The sequence below is a fragment of the Cannabis sativa genome, chromosome 6 (genome assembly GCF_029168945.1).
Source record: "Cannabis sativa cultivar Pink pepper isolate KNU-18-1 chromosome 6, ASM2916894v1, whole genome shotgun sequence".
NCBI lineage: Eukaryota > Viridiplantae > Streptophyta > Magnoliopsida > Rosales > Cannabaceae > Cannabis > Cannabis sativa.
In genome coordinates, this window is record NC_083606.1 from 69811051 (window position 1) to 69828427 (window position 17377).

Sequence of the window (17377 nt, forward strand, 5' to 3'; positions counted from 1 at the left end):
GGCACCACTGGTGCCTAGCACCCTCCTACGTGTCAATATCGCTATTGGTGCAATTAAGTATCGGGTCCCATATAGTTTAATATAATAATTTTTATAGAGTATCGCTAGCCAATTGCAAGTCGACACATTTAGAAGGTGCTAGGCACCACTGGTGCCCAATAGCAATGCTCTAATAAAAATTAGTAACTATAGTTCGATTTTTGCGCTAACAGTAATAACAATTAGTAGTATTCAGTATATTATATTAGCTAGGGAGTCGGTTAGCCTTTTTCTTAGATTTCGAATTCGTAATTTGGTTGTAAAGGAGTTTGTGATTAATACGTTTTTCCTTTTTGATCAATAACAATAATAACAATAATAATAATAATAAGTTGAATAAAACTTTATTAATCGCCTAATTAGTAGTTAATATAGTATACTAAAAACAATAAAAGATTAATGATTATAAACTAACAAAACCCTAAGTTGACGAAAGCAAAACATGGGTTTCTATCAATATCTCTAAAAAACCAAACTTGAAGAATATGATTTGGTTTTAGTCCATTATTGTCAACAATACTAAACCAATTTTTGTTAAAGACATACGATACAGGAGAAGTTGATTTATTCTTCTTTGGGTATGTCCATTGCTTAAAGACAAGAGTTGTTTGTTGTAAATTTGGTTCAATAACACGAACAATTAAACCTTTAGTTTTGGGTTGTACTTTCTCTTTCTCTTCTTCATTTAAAAAATCATCAGATACAATCTGATTCACCGGCATTGAGAGTCTATTAGCTTGTTTTTTAAGATCACTCTCAAAAAGTTTTTTCTGATAAATAAGTAGAAGAGGCGTTTGTTGTTCTCGACCAACACTACCATTAATCGCCGCGATTAACTCAAGAGATAGCGGCGGTGGTGGATTTGGCCCTGCAACCACACCTCGAGGATTCGATCTTGTAACTGCATTACTTGGTATTTTAATCTTCCTTGGTTTCTTGTTACTCTTATGATGATCACTTGATGATGATGATGATGATGATATTTCTCTCTTATTATGATCAATACCTAATTGATCACTTGATGAAGATGATGGTGATGATGATATTTTTCTCTTATTATTATCATTATATCCATATTCAGTTTTTAGAAGTTGATAACATACGTCTACTAGAGCATTAAACTTGATCATTGTTACTTTCTTTCTTTAATTAATTTCTTGCTACAAAAAACTCAAGAAAATTAATTAATTGAAGCCTTGAGTCTACTAAATATATATAAAGGAAGGTTTTAGTTAGATTTCTAGTTAAATTAGGATCAAAAAGATTTTCTAAATTTGAAAAGAAAAAAGAAAATAAAATAAAAAAGAATTTGTAATTGTATTAGGATTATACGACACCACATTATATTTATATATTCCAATAATAATAATAATAATAATTTTTTTTAATTATTATGTTTAATTATCTAATTATCTTTGTTAGTTGATATTTAGTAGCGTTCTGTTCAAATAAATTAGATATTAAAATGTAAATTTGAGTTTGAATAATATCTTCCAATCTAACTTCTCGATTTTTTAATTTTTTTATTTTTTTTTTGCTTTTGAAGCATTATTAGATTTTAATATCCTATTTAAATTTAAAATATGAATTTTTTATATGTATTATTTGTTATTTTTTTTTTAATTAACAAATATGTTGTAAAATCAAAAACGATAAACAGAGTATGAATGAGTATTAATTAGGGAAATTTTTAATTATATACTTAATTATAAAATAATTAACAAATATACCATTAATTATTTAAATGATACAGCCAGCGGCAATTATACCGCATATGTAAATAAATATATGCTATATGCTTTATATGTAGTTAGTGTTAGATTTAAATGGTACATTTATTTATTTATTTCATCATTTTCTCTTTTCTGCTGACTAGTTTTTTTATTTTTGTATTTATATATCTATTTTTACTTTTTACAATTTTAAAAAAATAACAACTACACTTTTAATTATTTTAATTAAAAAAAATAATATTATTGTGATCTACTCTTAAATTGATCATTTTGATATGTAAGAAGTGTATATTCTTTTACTGTCACCAAAAAAGATATTTGAAATTGAAAGTAATCATTTAATTTCTTTTATAAATTGTTCAAAAAAAATAATAAAATTTTTAAACTCAAACAAATTTAAATATGTACCATACTCAAAGTAATTTTTTATTGCGACTAATCTATCCAAAAAAGATTAATTTTATATTAAAAGATACTAGATGTTATTAAAAAGTAAGGTACTGCGATATTAATTGATTTCATCAGTGGCGGAACTATGTTATGGTATGGGGTGGCCATGGCCCCCCTAATATTTTAGGGAATTATTTTTAATATATATATAATTTATAAAAATTAAATTTAATTATTAAAGAAATATAATTAGTTTAGTTTACCTTAATGTACATAAATAGATGTGTATTATTATATACGGGTTGTATAGGTGTATTCTATTTCTTATATTAATTTAAAGGCTATGTGTAGGATTTGTCTTTCAAATTAATACGATTATCAAATCGTCTTTTGAATTTATTTACTATTCCCTTTGAACTATGTCACAATGCTGAAATATAAGACTTCTAATAAGTTTTATCCAATGTGGCTAATAAAATAGTAATGAGACTTGTGTGTCATTGTCACATAAGTGCCACATGTATAATTTAAATAAAAAATAATTTGAAATTTAAGAAATTTCTTTTCTTATCAATAATTAATAAGAAAATTTAAGATTAATTTATTTTTATTCATATAATTTAGGGTAAATACCATTTTGGATCCTGTATTTTGCAAAAGTTACTAATTGGAATCTATATTTTATTAAATTACAGAATGGACCCTGTATTTTTAAAAAATGTACAAATAGGACCCTGAATTGATTTTTTGTCAAAATAAAATTTAATAATACTTTGATCTAAAGATGTTATAACAAATCTAGTTACATTTTCTGTATCTGTTCGTGTTAGAAATTATCTTAAAGTTAGTTATATTAAAAAATAAAATTGTTAAAAATTGAGTTTAGGATCCTATTTTTACCATTTTGGAAAATATAGAGTCTATTTTGTCATTTAACAAAATAGATGGTCTAATTGATAACTTTTACAAAGTAGAGGATCCAAAATAGTATTTATCATATAATTTATAGTTAATAAGAAAATATTTTTTAAAATTTTAAATTAAATATGTGGCGCTGACAATAATAACACATCAACTACATTGACATGTTTTAGCGAAAAAAATTTCAAGGGGTACAATACGATCATTGTAATAGTTCAAGGTTATAAAATTTTTAAAGAACCTAATTTTGTTATTATTTTCTAAAAAAAATAAGTAAAAATACAATTCGCTTGACCTTCCTATTTGGCCCCTCCTCGGGTCTTTGTCTGATTCTGCCACTGCAATTAATTACTTTTAAAATCATATTTTTGTTTAACTAATTAGTTACTTTCAAAACCATAATTTTATTTTTTAAGTTATATTATATTATTAATCAAGATACATTTGTGTTACTTTTGCATGTATATATATTATATAGCTATTTTATGTTACCTCCAAACATATTTAAAATTAATAAATTACATTAAAGTATAATAAATTATTAGCAAAATTAGTATAACTTATTTTTATTATATATATTTTTTAAAATATAAATTTAAGATACTATCTAGTCTCTTTATAAGTAATTTTAATAAATATCAAAATTACTCTATAAAATAAGTATATGAAACTATAATTTAGTTAATTTTAATTATCATCTAAAAAACAATATTTTAAGTAATTTATAGAATTGGTTAGTATATTTAATTTTGTTTAAAAGTAATGTTTGATTTTTTTTATTTTTTTTTAAATATAACTTATATGATGTTCAAGATACTATATGGTGTATTTACAAGTTATTTTATAATTCTATCAAAATAAGTTTATTTATAATTTAATCTTGTAATATATATCTAAAGATAAAATAAGAAAAATATTCTTTAGTAACCTATGAAGTTGTTGACACATTAAATTTTATTTTGTTTAAGTTTAAAGATTAATTACTTATTTGTTAAGAAAATATTAAAAAAAAAACTAAAATGTTACATTTGACCTCGATTATCTATTTTGGTGACGGTAAAAAAATATATACTTGTTACATATTAAAATGATTATCTTAAAAAAATTACAGTAATGTTACTCTTTACACCAAATAATTATTTATGTAGTAAAAAATAATTTTTTTAAACTTGAAAAAATAAAAAGAAAGGGAAATTAATAAGTACATGAAGTTGGAAATTATTATAAAAATTTTCAAAAATAAATAAAATAGAATAGAAGAGATATTTTGATGTCATGTTATTAATAGAAAAAGTAACAAAATAAATAAATAAATTCAATAACTAAGGTTGATGTTTGGAAAAAAAAAAGGCAGAAGGTTTTTTTTAAAAAAAATAATAAAAAAAATTATATATGTATAAAGTTTTTTTTATATATAATTAACTATACATATGATAACAGTTTATTATTAATGAAAGAAAGGATAGTCTAAAAAAACAAAGCAGACGACTAAAGAGAGATTACCGAGTATACATATAAATATGTAAATTATTTTTGTTATTTTTATCAATTTAAATTAATGCGGGTATATGTATAAATAAATTATATTTAACGTGTTTCAACGTAATTTTCTCTATTAATTAAGACATTTTATTTGATGAATGAGTTTTAGGAAGGAAGACATGGATGTCTTTACTAGCGACGCCGTTTTGGAAAGAAGGGTTAGCCTGAACAATCAATGGGGTCGGAATTGGATCCGGATCCGGATCCGGAGCCTTCGAGTTGACGGTGAGGGTGGGCATGGCTGGCTGGTTTGATGGAGGAATGAGAAGAAATATGATTTAAGTGTATAATTAAATTAAACACTTTTAATTACTAACCTAATTAAGTTTTGGAATTATATATATTATTATTTCTTTTCTTATATAATAATTTATGTGTGTTATTTGAATAATTTGTGATCCTAACATTACAATCATTCAATTTTAGGAGTGTTCGCGGTTGGTGCGGTTTTTGATTATTTTTTTCAAACTAACCTGCACATGCGATTTTTTCAATTTTCCAAACTGCACCCGCACTGCGAAACAAAAAAACCGCAAAAATTGCACTGCAAAAAATGGTGCGGTGCGGTGTATAGTTTTTGTAGTTTATGCGGTTTAAACTATCACCGAATAATTAAACTATCACAAATACAATAAAGCTTGAACAACACTTGTCAAAAATACCATAAGGCTTGAAAATAAAATATGGAAGAAAAAATTTAAGCTTCAGCAATACAATAATTAGTAGGTTTTGTGTAGGACATTCACATATTGGACTAAATAAATATAAAAGTTGATATTTTTATAATGTGCGGTGCGATGCGGTTTGAACCACATATTAACAATTCAAAACTGCACCGCACCGCGCAGATTAGAAAAAATTCAAACTACAACTGCACCACAAAAAATTTCAAACCGCAAATTAGTCCCCAAACTGGTCCTCAAACTTTATTTTTTAGTAACTTAGTCCCAAGCTTTTATTTTCTTGAAAACATAAAGTATTTACTCTTAAATGATGATATTTTATTTATTTATATATTTAGTTTTGTATTAATTTAAAATATTTTTATATTGATATACGTTATCAAATTAAAAAAAAATACATATTATGTTATTTATATATAATTTTTTTTAAATATGTCAAAATAAAAGGAAAAAAATAAACCAATACATATTTTTTTTAAATATATTGAAATAAGAAGAAAAATAGTTTTTATTTATATGCATTTTTTTTTTTAAATTCAAACGAACACATATTTTTTAAGATTACAAAGCTATATATACATGTGAACTAGAACTAATAATTTGTCTTTTTATAACAACACTTACGAAAATTATTCCATGCACCAAAAAATAAAATAACAACTATATATAAGTCAATAAAAGTTTTTGGATTTAGTTCCAATAATATCTGATTTATTATCTATTTTGTTAAGTAATTGTTCTACTTAATAAAGATGATTGTTCAAAAAAAAATATTATAACCATTCAAATTATTAATAAAAAATAAATAATTAAAATAATAAGCTAATAAAACTTTATTAGAGCATCATTTTGTTTTCTAGGGTTATTTGGTTTCTTGTTACTCTTATTTCTCGATTGTGTTAATAATGCTTTTGTCTAATTGATACCAAAAATGCAAGAGCTCTACTAAAACTAACGGCAAAAGATTGATTATCTTGTTATCTTAATTATCATAGCCAATGAATATGATTATTAGCAAAAATTCAATTGTCATTATGTGGTGAGTTATGTTATTATAAGATTTATTCCTATAAGTTAAGTTACTATAATAATAATATGTTCTGAGTAATTTATATAGTACGTGAAAAACTTAATTTGATTGTGTGTTTTATTAAGTTGGGACTCAAGTTTTTTTATATTTTATCAAATTTAGCTAAATTTTCTAACTAAATACTATTCTTGTAAAATATTATTTGATTTTTAAATTACTTCGGTTTGAGTTTCGGTTTCTCAATTGAGATAAAGTTTGTATTTGGATGGAAAAAATCTCTCCATTATTTGTTTAGATGAGGTCAGTGAGGCTTGTTTCAAATGGAACCGTCCAAGCTTGGGTTGGGATGGAATGACAACTTGTTTCTATCAAGAAAATTGGCCGAATGTGGGTGACAATGTTACTGCAACAACCCTTGATAAAACTATTATATGTCTTATATATTCTAAAAATTGATTCTTCTACTAGACTTTCTGATTATCGTCCTATTACTCTTTACAATATGTTTTATAAGATTATTATTAAGACAATGATTAATAGAATGAGAGAAGTTTTATCAGGCGTCATTTTCATTGAACAAAGTACTTTCTTTATTTTTTTTTTTTGAAGGCAAAACATTTTATTCAACCAACAAAAGAACTATATAAGGTCAGGCTTTTCTACATTTAAAATAGCAGCAGCACAAAAGGGTAAAACCTCTGACCAAAAAGAATTACATCTTTGCTTTAAAGCCCACTTAGCTGAAGAGTGAGCTACCTTATTACAGTCCCTATTGACAAACCGAATTCCCATACACCCACTTGGTAGATTGATTATTGACAATGCTCTTATTAGTTTTGAGTACATTAATACGCTAAAAAAATGGAAAAAAGAAACATGGTGATGTAGGGTATTGTGCTATTAAACTTGATATGTCTAAAACTTATGACTAGGTAGAGTGATCTTTTTTGGCTAACAGTATACAGAAATTAGGCTTTCATGATGTTTGGATGGGTAAGGTGATTGAGTGTATTTCTTTTGTAGAATATTTAATTCTTTTAAATGGTGGCATTTATGGTACTATTCAACTTAAAAGGGCCTTTCGTCAAGATGATTTCATGTCTCCTTGTTCTTATTATGTGCTGAAGTATTGACAACTTTGGTAAATTGAGATTATGATAATAATTTGTTGGGTGGAATTCTGTGTGGTAGGTCTGGGTCGATCATTCCTCATTTGTTTTTTGTTTATGATAGTCTATTTCTTCTAAAAGCATTAACCTTGGCCTGTGAAAGATTCAAACTTCTACTCTCTGAGTCTCTTGGTATGGTGCGGCTTCGCGTCAGAGTGTGAATTTTGAGAAGTCGGTTGTCTATTTTAGTTCTTATTGTTTGATGATACAAGTGAGATACGTTGATAATAACAGTTTTAAATATAATGACGTTTACAAGTGAAATACGGTGATGACAACAATTTTAAAATTATATGCAATGATCATTTTAAATATCTAAATTATATGAGGATTTTTTTTATTTCTATTTTTGCTTTACAGTAACATTTTAAGATATTTTTTTTATTACCTTCTTTTTCAAATTTGTACGTAGAGTTCTTTATTTCTTAAATCCCAACCTCTTCAAATGCTAACATGATTCGGTAATTAAATATAACTAGGAAACAAACCGCGCTTCGCGTGCGGTTTATAAAAATTTTCAATTATTTATATAAAAAATATGTTAGTAACATTTCTATCTTAATTTACAAAAATAAAAATAATATACTCAATTGATTTTATAAATATGCCCCACTATAATAATTTTACTATTGTTAGATTATTTATGAACCGTGTCTCCTAATCTGATCATATAGTCTCTTTTTTTTAATACAATGAGCATAGACTCTTAATGTGTAAAATAATAATAATTATAATATAAAATGACAAAAATAATACAAAAAAAAAATGTAACAATTAGAATAATAAATAGAATATTTTTTTTTTCTTAACTATCTTTTCCTGAACTTTTTTCTGTTTTGAATTTTTTTCTTAAACTCTAACTATATTGCAAATGCTATCTTTATTTATTTTTGTTCATTTTCTTAATTAATTTTCTAGCATAGCACTAATGTGAGACATTAATTTGGAATATTAATAGAGAAAAAAGTGATATATTATATAAGAAGAAAATTTTACCATAAAAATAAAAAGGCTAATTAGTATTTTTGCCCCTTGAAGTTTGACATGTACCAAATCATGTCCTTTGAACTTTTCAGATCGTTAAAAATGTCCCATAAACTATTGAGATTGTTGGATTTAAGGACTTTTATATAATTCCATTTAATTTTACTATTTCAGTGATTGTTTATGTACTATTCCAGTGATTGTTTACCATTTCAGGTCGTCAAAAGTTTAGGGGACATGATTTTGTACATGTCATAGTTCAGGGGGCCTTGTTATGATGACAAATCACCTTTTGTATTTTAAAATTATAAAAGTTATTATTCAAATAATTTATTAGAGTTCAAAAAAAAATTCATTAGAGATTTACATATCTAAAGTCATTGACCCTAGATTAAGAGCAAGAGCCTCTTTCTATATGCTCCTATTACAATGCACACTCATTAAAAACTATAATAAACAAAACTATTAATTGTAGATTATTTTTTAAAATTTTAATTTAAAAAAAAAAAAAAGAAGCCACACAACGTGGCAAAAAAAAAAGTTAATAACTATTTTTTTAAAAAAAATAAATTAATTAAGGAAAAATATATTTAATATTAATTAATATATATAAAATTAACAAAAAATTAAAGAGAGGAGAGAATTAAGGAGAGAAAAGAAAGATGACTTTAAAATATTTTTAAACCGCCACATTCTCCTTTATATATATAGATAATTACAACTAAATTAAATTTCGATATTTATTTACAACTTAGAGTTAAACTTAAAAATTTATACCGTCCTCAATTTTTATTTTCATGTTAATCCAAAGGAGATGAGTATGGGATTGAGTATGTTAATCAATCCCAGCCAGCTTCTTAGTTGTGTGATTAGAAGAGATAAACACCACTTTGATTAAAATCTACAAATTTTTCACATAAAATATTGAAGTTGAAACTATCAAAATATAACACTACCAATAAGAATTAAAAAAACATGAGTATAGTTTCAAGGTCACAAAACTTTAAGAGCTAACAGATTGCTCTTTTAAGGAAAAAGGAAAAAGGAAAAAGAAGAAAATGATTACATAAATTAACTGATTTGGTTTTTCAACTCTAAAAAAGAAAAAGACAGATTAAATCAACAACAGAAGAAGTTGCAACTCTTTCACCTCTTTCTTTTCTTGTTTCCACCAGAACCATTCCCTCCTTTCTTGAAATCTCGAAAATCGTTGGTGGTTTCAGCTGTGTTCTGCTTCTTCAAAGATTTCTTGCCCCCGAATCCAAATTTGGAATCCTTAAAATCTCTCTTCTTCTTCTGTTGTTTTCCCTGTCCAACTCCACCTCGGCCTTCTCTTGCTTTCCCTCCAGATCGATCTCCAGGACGCACACCAGGTCGCTGCTTATTTGATCTCTGAAATGATTTTCCATCTTCAAAGGAAAAGTCCAACTCGCCATCTTTTTCACCACCTTCAGGAAACCCGCTCTGCTGCCTCTGTTTCCTCCACTTCTTAACGGATTCAATGTCATCCTTTTTCTGCTTAGCCCTCTCTTTCATCTTCTGGGCTTGGACTTCTTTAGCCAATTTCTTTGACTCTCTTGATTTCCTTCTCTCCTCAGCCTCTTCAATATTCTTCTTCTCCTCCAAAAGTCGACCCTTTACTTTCTCCATGTGAGAGTCTGTCTTCACCATCTCTGCATAATAATCAGGTGGCCTGAGAAAAGGAATCCCCATCGACTGAAGCTTCCCGAATGCTTGTTTCGTTCCCTCCAGAGCTTGATTGTAGAAGGCAAGCTCCCTGGTCAGGTCATCATTCACATCCACCGCTTGCTGTTGATCAACATCAACAGAAAGCTTGTGTATCCACTCCACATTGTCTGGCCACTTAATGTCCCCGAGTTTATCGAGCATTCCATCTGTGTTGTAAATGGCAGTCTTTGATGGTTCCACCAATTTCACATCTCCATCTTCATCTTCTGATTCAGTTTCAAACTCAGAACCAGATTCAGAAACATCATCATCAAAATCAACTTCATCATCCGCCTTTAGAAAGGCCAATCCTTTATGTTGTACAACCATTTACAAAATGTGGGAGGCAATGACCTGCAACAATAATATGATTGTACCCACAACATTTAGCAACAGCACAAGGCTACTTAAATATATCAGAACGAAAAATTATAAGCAGTTATTGGCATAACCCTCCACCTAAATATCTGATGTGCATAAATGAAAAATATAGAGCTTAACTATTAAATAAATGCCTTAAAAAAAATTCATAACTTAAAGAAACAGTTAATTACTAACAAAATACATTTTGAACAGTTGCATTAAAAAGCTGTTTTAACTTTCCAAAATAATGTTCAGAATATACAGTGAAGAGTTTTCTTTCTGCATAAATATAGTAGAATAATTGTCTCAAAAGAGAATTACAAGCATAAGTATATCTTATATCATATCTATATGGTATGATACATTAGAATCATTTAGTATCCTGGTAAAAAGAGACAAACAAAATACAAGTTTCAAAATGCAAACAAAACATTTCTCTATCCTCTTCCTCCTACACTAACAAAATCCCCAAAGGCAAATGCCCTTCTTCGTTTCTAGCATTACACTAACAATTACCAATGTATTTTAATATAAGAAAGCTCATAATAAAAATTAGTAACTATAATTCCATGTTTGCACTAATAGTAATAATTTGTTTGTTGCTATACTACATTCATTCCAAAAACTATGAAAGTATGTCTCTCTCCGCTATAATATATAATTCCCAAACCACATAACAAAGAGAAACAACTGATTTTCTCTCTACAAAAGAACTACTTACAAGTTACAACTTTTTAACTGCCATAATATATTCCACATAACAAAAGTATATTAAAAAAGAAGTAACTAATCTGAAAGTGTGAGAGATATCAACAAAAATGGCTTCTTAAGTTGAGAGAAATGCTCAAATGTCACTAAATAGTTGTTCAACAATGTACTTGCGCTTGATTTCTCGAGAGAACTCATATATTGATGAGATTTTCAACACTCAAGATTCTATCCTTAGATCAAGTAGAATGTCATGTAACAGAAAAACAGTATTTATGAATACATTAGTAGTTATATTCATATATACTAAAAGCATTAGAACAACGACAGCTCCATATCGACTATTCTAAGGCTACAAACAAAAAACATCACAGCACAAATTAAAGATATTTAACAGAAATAATCCTGATCAAATCCCCCTTCCCAAGAAAGGTAGCAAGAAGTCCACTTAATTTCTTGCTTAATGCTTATACTTCAGAATTTACAGCTCTATTACTTCTCTTCTTAACCTATGTATACAATAACTAAATTGCAACAAAGCCTAATTTACATTTACAACTGTAGACTCCAACACTGTTTTCATCAGAAAGGTTTTCAGAGCAGCAAAAGACAATAAAAATATTTCACAACATTGGAGTTGACACACAAATAATGGACATATCATTGAGCAATCCACAAAAACATACTTGTTTCCCTAGTTCCTTCAGTAAAAGAAAATTGTGATGCCAAAAAAAAGGCAAAAAAGTCCAGAATCATACATACCACAAACTAAACTAAGCACCCGTGTGTATATATATATCGATATTTATGTTCTATGTAAGCCTTGCCTGAGTTTCTTCCAGCAAAAAAACGACCACCCCTACTTATATAGAATACCTAATTCAAACACAGAGTTCAAAATGATGATTCCTCCCCAAATACCCAAATTAAAAAACCTCCCAAAACTGCTAAAAAAAATAGTTACTTTCCACAAAATCATACTCAAAATCCAATACCAACCAAACTTAAAAGAGCGGCTTTTAGATAAAGAATAAGATTTTCATACACCAAAAATGTGTTAAACACAACCATTCAGGAGCAGTGGTGACAATGAATACTTCTCATCTAAACTAAATCAACATATATAATCTTATTTGAATCATGAAAAAAGAGTACGAGACATAAGAACTGTACCTTGAGTGAGGACAACGGCGAGAGAGAGTGATAGCCGCCGGCGACGAAAGGAGAGGGTTTTGGGTGTGAGAGTCTGAGAGAATTGGGTTTTTATGCTATATGTACTCGTCCTCACAGTAAGCAATTATGAACCCTATATTTTTCACCGTAGAAAACTTATTGTGATTATTTCACAAATGCATAAAAGCCAAATACCATTACATCATGTATTTTTAAAATTATACAAATTGTTATAAACATTAATAATTATGTGGATGTCCAAATCTTTTATTTATTATCATGAATTGTAATCAACATTCCTCTTTTCCTTAGTTTCCCTTTTTCTTAGTTTCTTAATATCTCACTCTTGTATTTGTATAAATAGGGGTTCACCCCATTGGAATAAACACCTCAGAAATTCTCATTCACTTTCTCTTTCTCTCTTCATCTTATTCTTCTTTCATCTCTTCTACTTTATATTATTTTATATTATTTTATAACACGTTATCAGCACGAGTCTCTGCCCAAGCTTCAAGCATGAGTCTATGCTATGTCCCAATGTAAGTATTTTGTTAAAGTTCTTGAATTGTTTCAAAGTCATGATACACTAAATATATATTTATATATATACTTATCTGACTGAAACAATTTCAAGAATCCTTTGTTTTCTTTTTTCTTTTATCTATATATCTATATATTATATATGTATGTATATGTTTTTATATATTTATTATTAATTTCATATATATATTATGTTTTTATCATTCATAATATTTACAATATATGTGCGTCTATGATATGATAGAGAAAATCTATATAAATTATACATATATCCAAAAGATTATGTATTATCGATAAAATATTGCATATATCCTAAAGATTATGCATCATCGATAAAATATTGCATATATCCTGAAGATTATGCATCATCGATAAAATATTGCATATATCCTGAAGATTATGCATCATCGATAAAATATTGCATATATCCTGAAGATTATGCATCCTCGATAAAATATTGCATATATCCTGATGATTATGCGTCCTCAATAAAATCTTGCATATATCCTGAAGATTATGCAAACGTAATATTCATTATATAGTTGATGGATATATAATGAAAGAGATGAATACATATTTATATATATGTTCTTGTATTCTTTGAGGACAATGAAAAGTAATCTAATATCGATATAGATTTTGACAAACATTTCCTGAAGTAAATGTTTTATATTTGTCAAAAAAAAAAACGATTGTATTTATGTGAATACAACTAAAGAATCATTAAAAATGATTATTATTGATGCAATTTTATAGTGGGTTTTGAATATCCAAAAAGAATGTTAAGAAAATTGCATTGAAACATCAAAGTATAAGAATAACAATGAGCATGACTAATGTTATTTAAATACATGAGGCATGTATTTATTGTTCATCATTCCCTGCAGAGAATGATACGAATTGAAGAAGTCAATTACTTTTAAAGATTCTTCGTATTAGTCATGTTATTATACATTGTTATTACTTGCGATATTGGAAATTATTGAATCTGACATATATTAAAGATTAAATTTTGCATACATCTTGGAGACTATGCAAAAATTGCATTCATATATTCTTTGAAAGATTGTAAAAGAAATTGTTGAATAATTTCTTATATTTTTATGGATGAACAAGTAATAAATTTTTAAGAAATTTATAATAATGTTCTACTTGTTCAACGTCATTCCCCGAAGTGAATGTAATGATTTTAAATAATCAATGACATTATTTACTACTCAAATATTTCCAGAAAAAAGTGGAAACAACCAAAAGATGAGATACCACACACAATCAAAGTGCATGAAATTTATATATCATGTGTGAAATTGAATAATAGTGGTCGCGTGCCTGTAGTACGGACATACTTATAATCAAGATAAAAGTATACTTGATTATTGAATAGAATGTGAATTGTACAAATTTATTGTACATTTAGAATATTTAAATATCATTCCCTAAAGAGAATGAATAGACATGAAATTCTATTTCAAAGAATATAGATTTCACATATATTGGTAATGCCAGAAGCAAATTAATATATACATATTTTATTATTTCTTGAAATCAATAGTTTCAAACTATTGTTGGTACATGATATGTAAATATATAGTTACCATATAATTCAGTTTGCATATTCCCAAAAGTGGATATATAATTTACTAATATTTGTTAGTGATCCAATATAATCAAAGTGATAAAGAATCACAAAATGATTAGTTGAAAAGCTTCCTGAAGAAGCCTTACATACAATTGCTACTTTGAGTAGTAAAATGTCTTTGTATGTACCTAGATGTGTAACTTTTATCTAGTTATGAAAGTGATAATAAATAACTTATTATATGTACTTGTTGTACATTTAAATATATAATATATCAAGTCATGATAATTAGACTGATGAATAGTCTATTAATAAATTAGACGACTTGTGAAAAAAATATCAGGAAAAATAAATGATATGTTATGGTTATATATATTTGACCATTACAATAACATGATGAAGTTGTCATGTATCTTTTAAATTATACACATCATTGAATTGATGATAGTGATTCCTGAAGAGTGTATATGTTTTGGAGAATAATATAATTATATTATTCGTGTGTATAAAAATGAAACTTGTAATGATTATGTTGTAATGAATTTACATTACATTTTGAAAGTTTCATTGAAATACAAATTATAGTGAACCTGAAGTTCATGAATTGAATTATTTTGACATGATCAATCATATGCAATAAATTGTCAAAGAATTTGACTAAATTTTGTTGAAGAACCAGAAGATTCTTCTCATTGTTATTTATAAGGCTCAAAAGAAGAATGTGCATATATTTCCACATAGAAAATATTTAAATTATATTTTCTTAACAATCTTGAGCCATTGTTAGATTTTTATTGCATAGTTTCTTATCGATGTGATAAGATTATATAATCATGCATTTACAAAATGTGTAAATTTATGTATTTCTAATTATACACGTATGACTCATTCTTAGAAATGAATTAAGTTCATAAGGATTGAACTTGAAACTGAAGTTTATTGAACTTGAAGTTCAATGTCATATAGTATATATGAGTTTAAACAAATATTGATTCATTGTGATATACTGAAATCCCTACAGGTATATTAATATTATTAGATATCACAATTTTTAAAAATTCTCTCGATCAGGGGGAGAGAAGCAGTTGGGATCGATGATAATTTTTGAAAAATGATCCTTGCACAAAGTATATAAGAACAATATAGTTCAAAATGATATATACCAACTGTAAATCAATATTATTCAAAGTTGAGATAGAATGAGTTGAAAACGCCTGAAGCGTAAATGAACAATGTAGAAATTATTAATAAATGTTCATTTGATTTGCCCTGAAGTTGTTAAATCTAGAGGTACTCATGGAGATACCTTAATGTTATAAAGTATTAAAATGATACTGTGATGAAAACGATACTCGAAAAGACTCCCAAGAGAAGTTAGACATAACACATTTGATCATAATTGAATCCCTGAAGTGATTCTATATAGGTACCTATAAATGATAAACATATTTGAAAAATATGTAATTTAAAGAGATCTCTATAAGTTATGTCAATATGGGAGGAAATTATCATTTATTGAAATTTTTGTCGACAATAAATATTGAATGTTTGCATATGCAATAAATTAACATGAGATAGCAAGGATCATGGTATTAGATTTGTCGAGAATCATCGACATACATTTTGATTTTTGGCCAAAATATTATGACGCAATCCAGGCAAATTTAATCACATAAAGTGAAGTAAGACCTGTAGGGTGTGCAAATAAATATTTCTAATGAGAAATTTGCATATATGTATTTGTACATAATGAATTGTTGTACAAAGTTTGCATAGACATGAGATTGATTGAAGTAAGGCTTAAATATTGAGAAAATATAATCATGATTTGATTATAGCCTGGAATATATTTTATGAGGATTTATAAGCGTCACATAAATGTTGCAACAAAAGGTTATTTATTTGGAGCTCCTAATATAGTGAGAATTTGAAATAAGCCTTATCTAAAAATTCTAGAAGAATTTAATACATGTCTTAAGTGATATAAATTCAAAGTCGCGCGCACTATATGACAAAGATCTTTGTATGAAATAAAGACATGTAAGTAAATTATTATTTGAAAAATACATATGGTTGTCTATGCAATATAAATACGTAAATTATACGTTGTGATAGACTCTTGAAGAGTTTTTGATTAATTGAAGAACAAACTTTTATTTCTTTTGTATTTCGAGAAATATTAATGTATAAAGTTTGTTCATTAGTATTGAAGTCCTGAAGTACTTCATATGTATCAAGAATTATAAATATATGATCATTTGATATGGAAATTAAGATCATAAAACAAGATGGAATAAATATATGGTCTTGGAGTACCATCATTGTCACAAATGAAAACTTATAGTACCATTAATGTGTTATGTTCATATCTACTTGAAATTTTAAATTTTCGTATGAACAAAGTTGTGTACACACATGAATGATACAATTAGTTGGATAAAGACTAATGTTCCACGAACCCCTCATCTATAATTTAGAAGTCCATACATACTCTCGAAGAGTTATAGAAAATATATGATCAAAGATTATATATGGTGATATTTTAAAAGTGATAACAATAATCTTATGAGATATATTATCACCAAAAGAATTATGGATCGTATGTGCATGAGGGGGAGACATATTCATGTTGCACTCTTTTTCCCTTAGTTCAGGTTTTGTCCCAATGGGTTTTCCTGGCAAGGTTTTTAACGAGGCAACTTGCAAATAATTATGAATATGAAATACATATTGTACTCTTTTCCCTAGCTCAGATTTTGTCCCACTGGGTTTTTCTGGCAAGGTTTTTAACGAGG

General features: G+C 27.0%; 2 protein-coding genes across 2 annotated transcripts; both read right to left on the reverse strand.

Annotated features, from left to right (window-relative positions):
• Nucleotides 1-242: 242 nt before the first annotated feature.
• LOC115695484 (putative B3 domain-containing protein At5g35780) lies at nucleotides 243-1173 on the reverse strand. Its single transcript, XM_061118414.1, has one exon. The coding sequence runs from the start codon at nucleotides 1167-1169 to the stop codon at nucleotides 450-452; it is 720 nt and encodes a 239-aa protein (XP_060974397.1). The 5' UTR covers nucleotides 1170-1173; the 3' UTR covers nucleotides 243-449.
• An 8255-nt stretch (nucleotides 1174-9428) lies between these two features.
• On the reverse strand, nucleotides 9429-12612 carry LOC133038906 (probable rRNA-processing protein EBP2 homolog). Its single transcript, XM_061117538.1, has 2 exons — nucleotides 12464-12612; nucleotides 9429-10573 (listed from the first exon to the last, which is right to left on the reverse strand). Exon 2 carries the CDS (start codon nucleotides 10547-10549, stop codon nucleotides 9638-9640), a length of 912 nt encoding a protein of 303 aa, XP_060973521.1. The 5' UTR covers nucleotides 10550-10573; nucleotides 12464-12612; the 3' UTR covers nucleotides 9429-9637.
• Between the last annotated feature and the right edge of the window lie 4765 nt (nucleotides 12613-17377).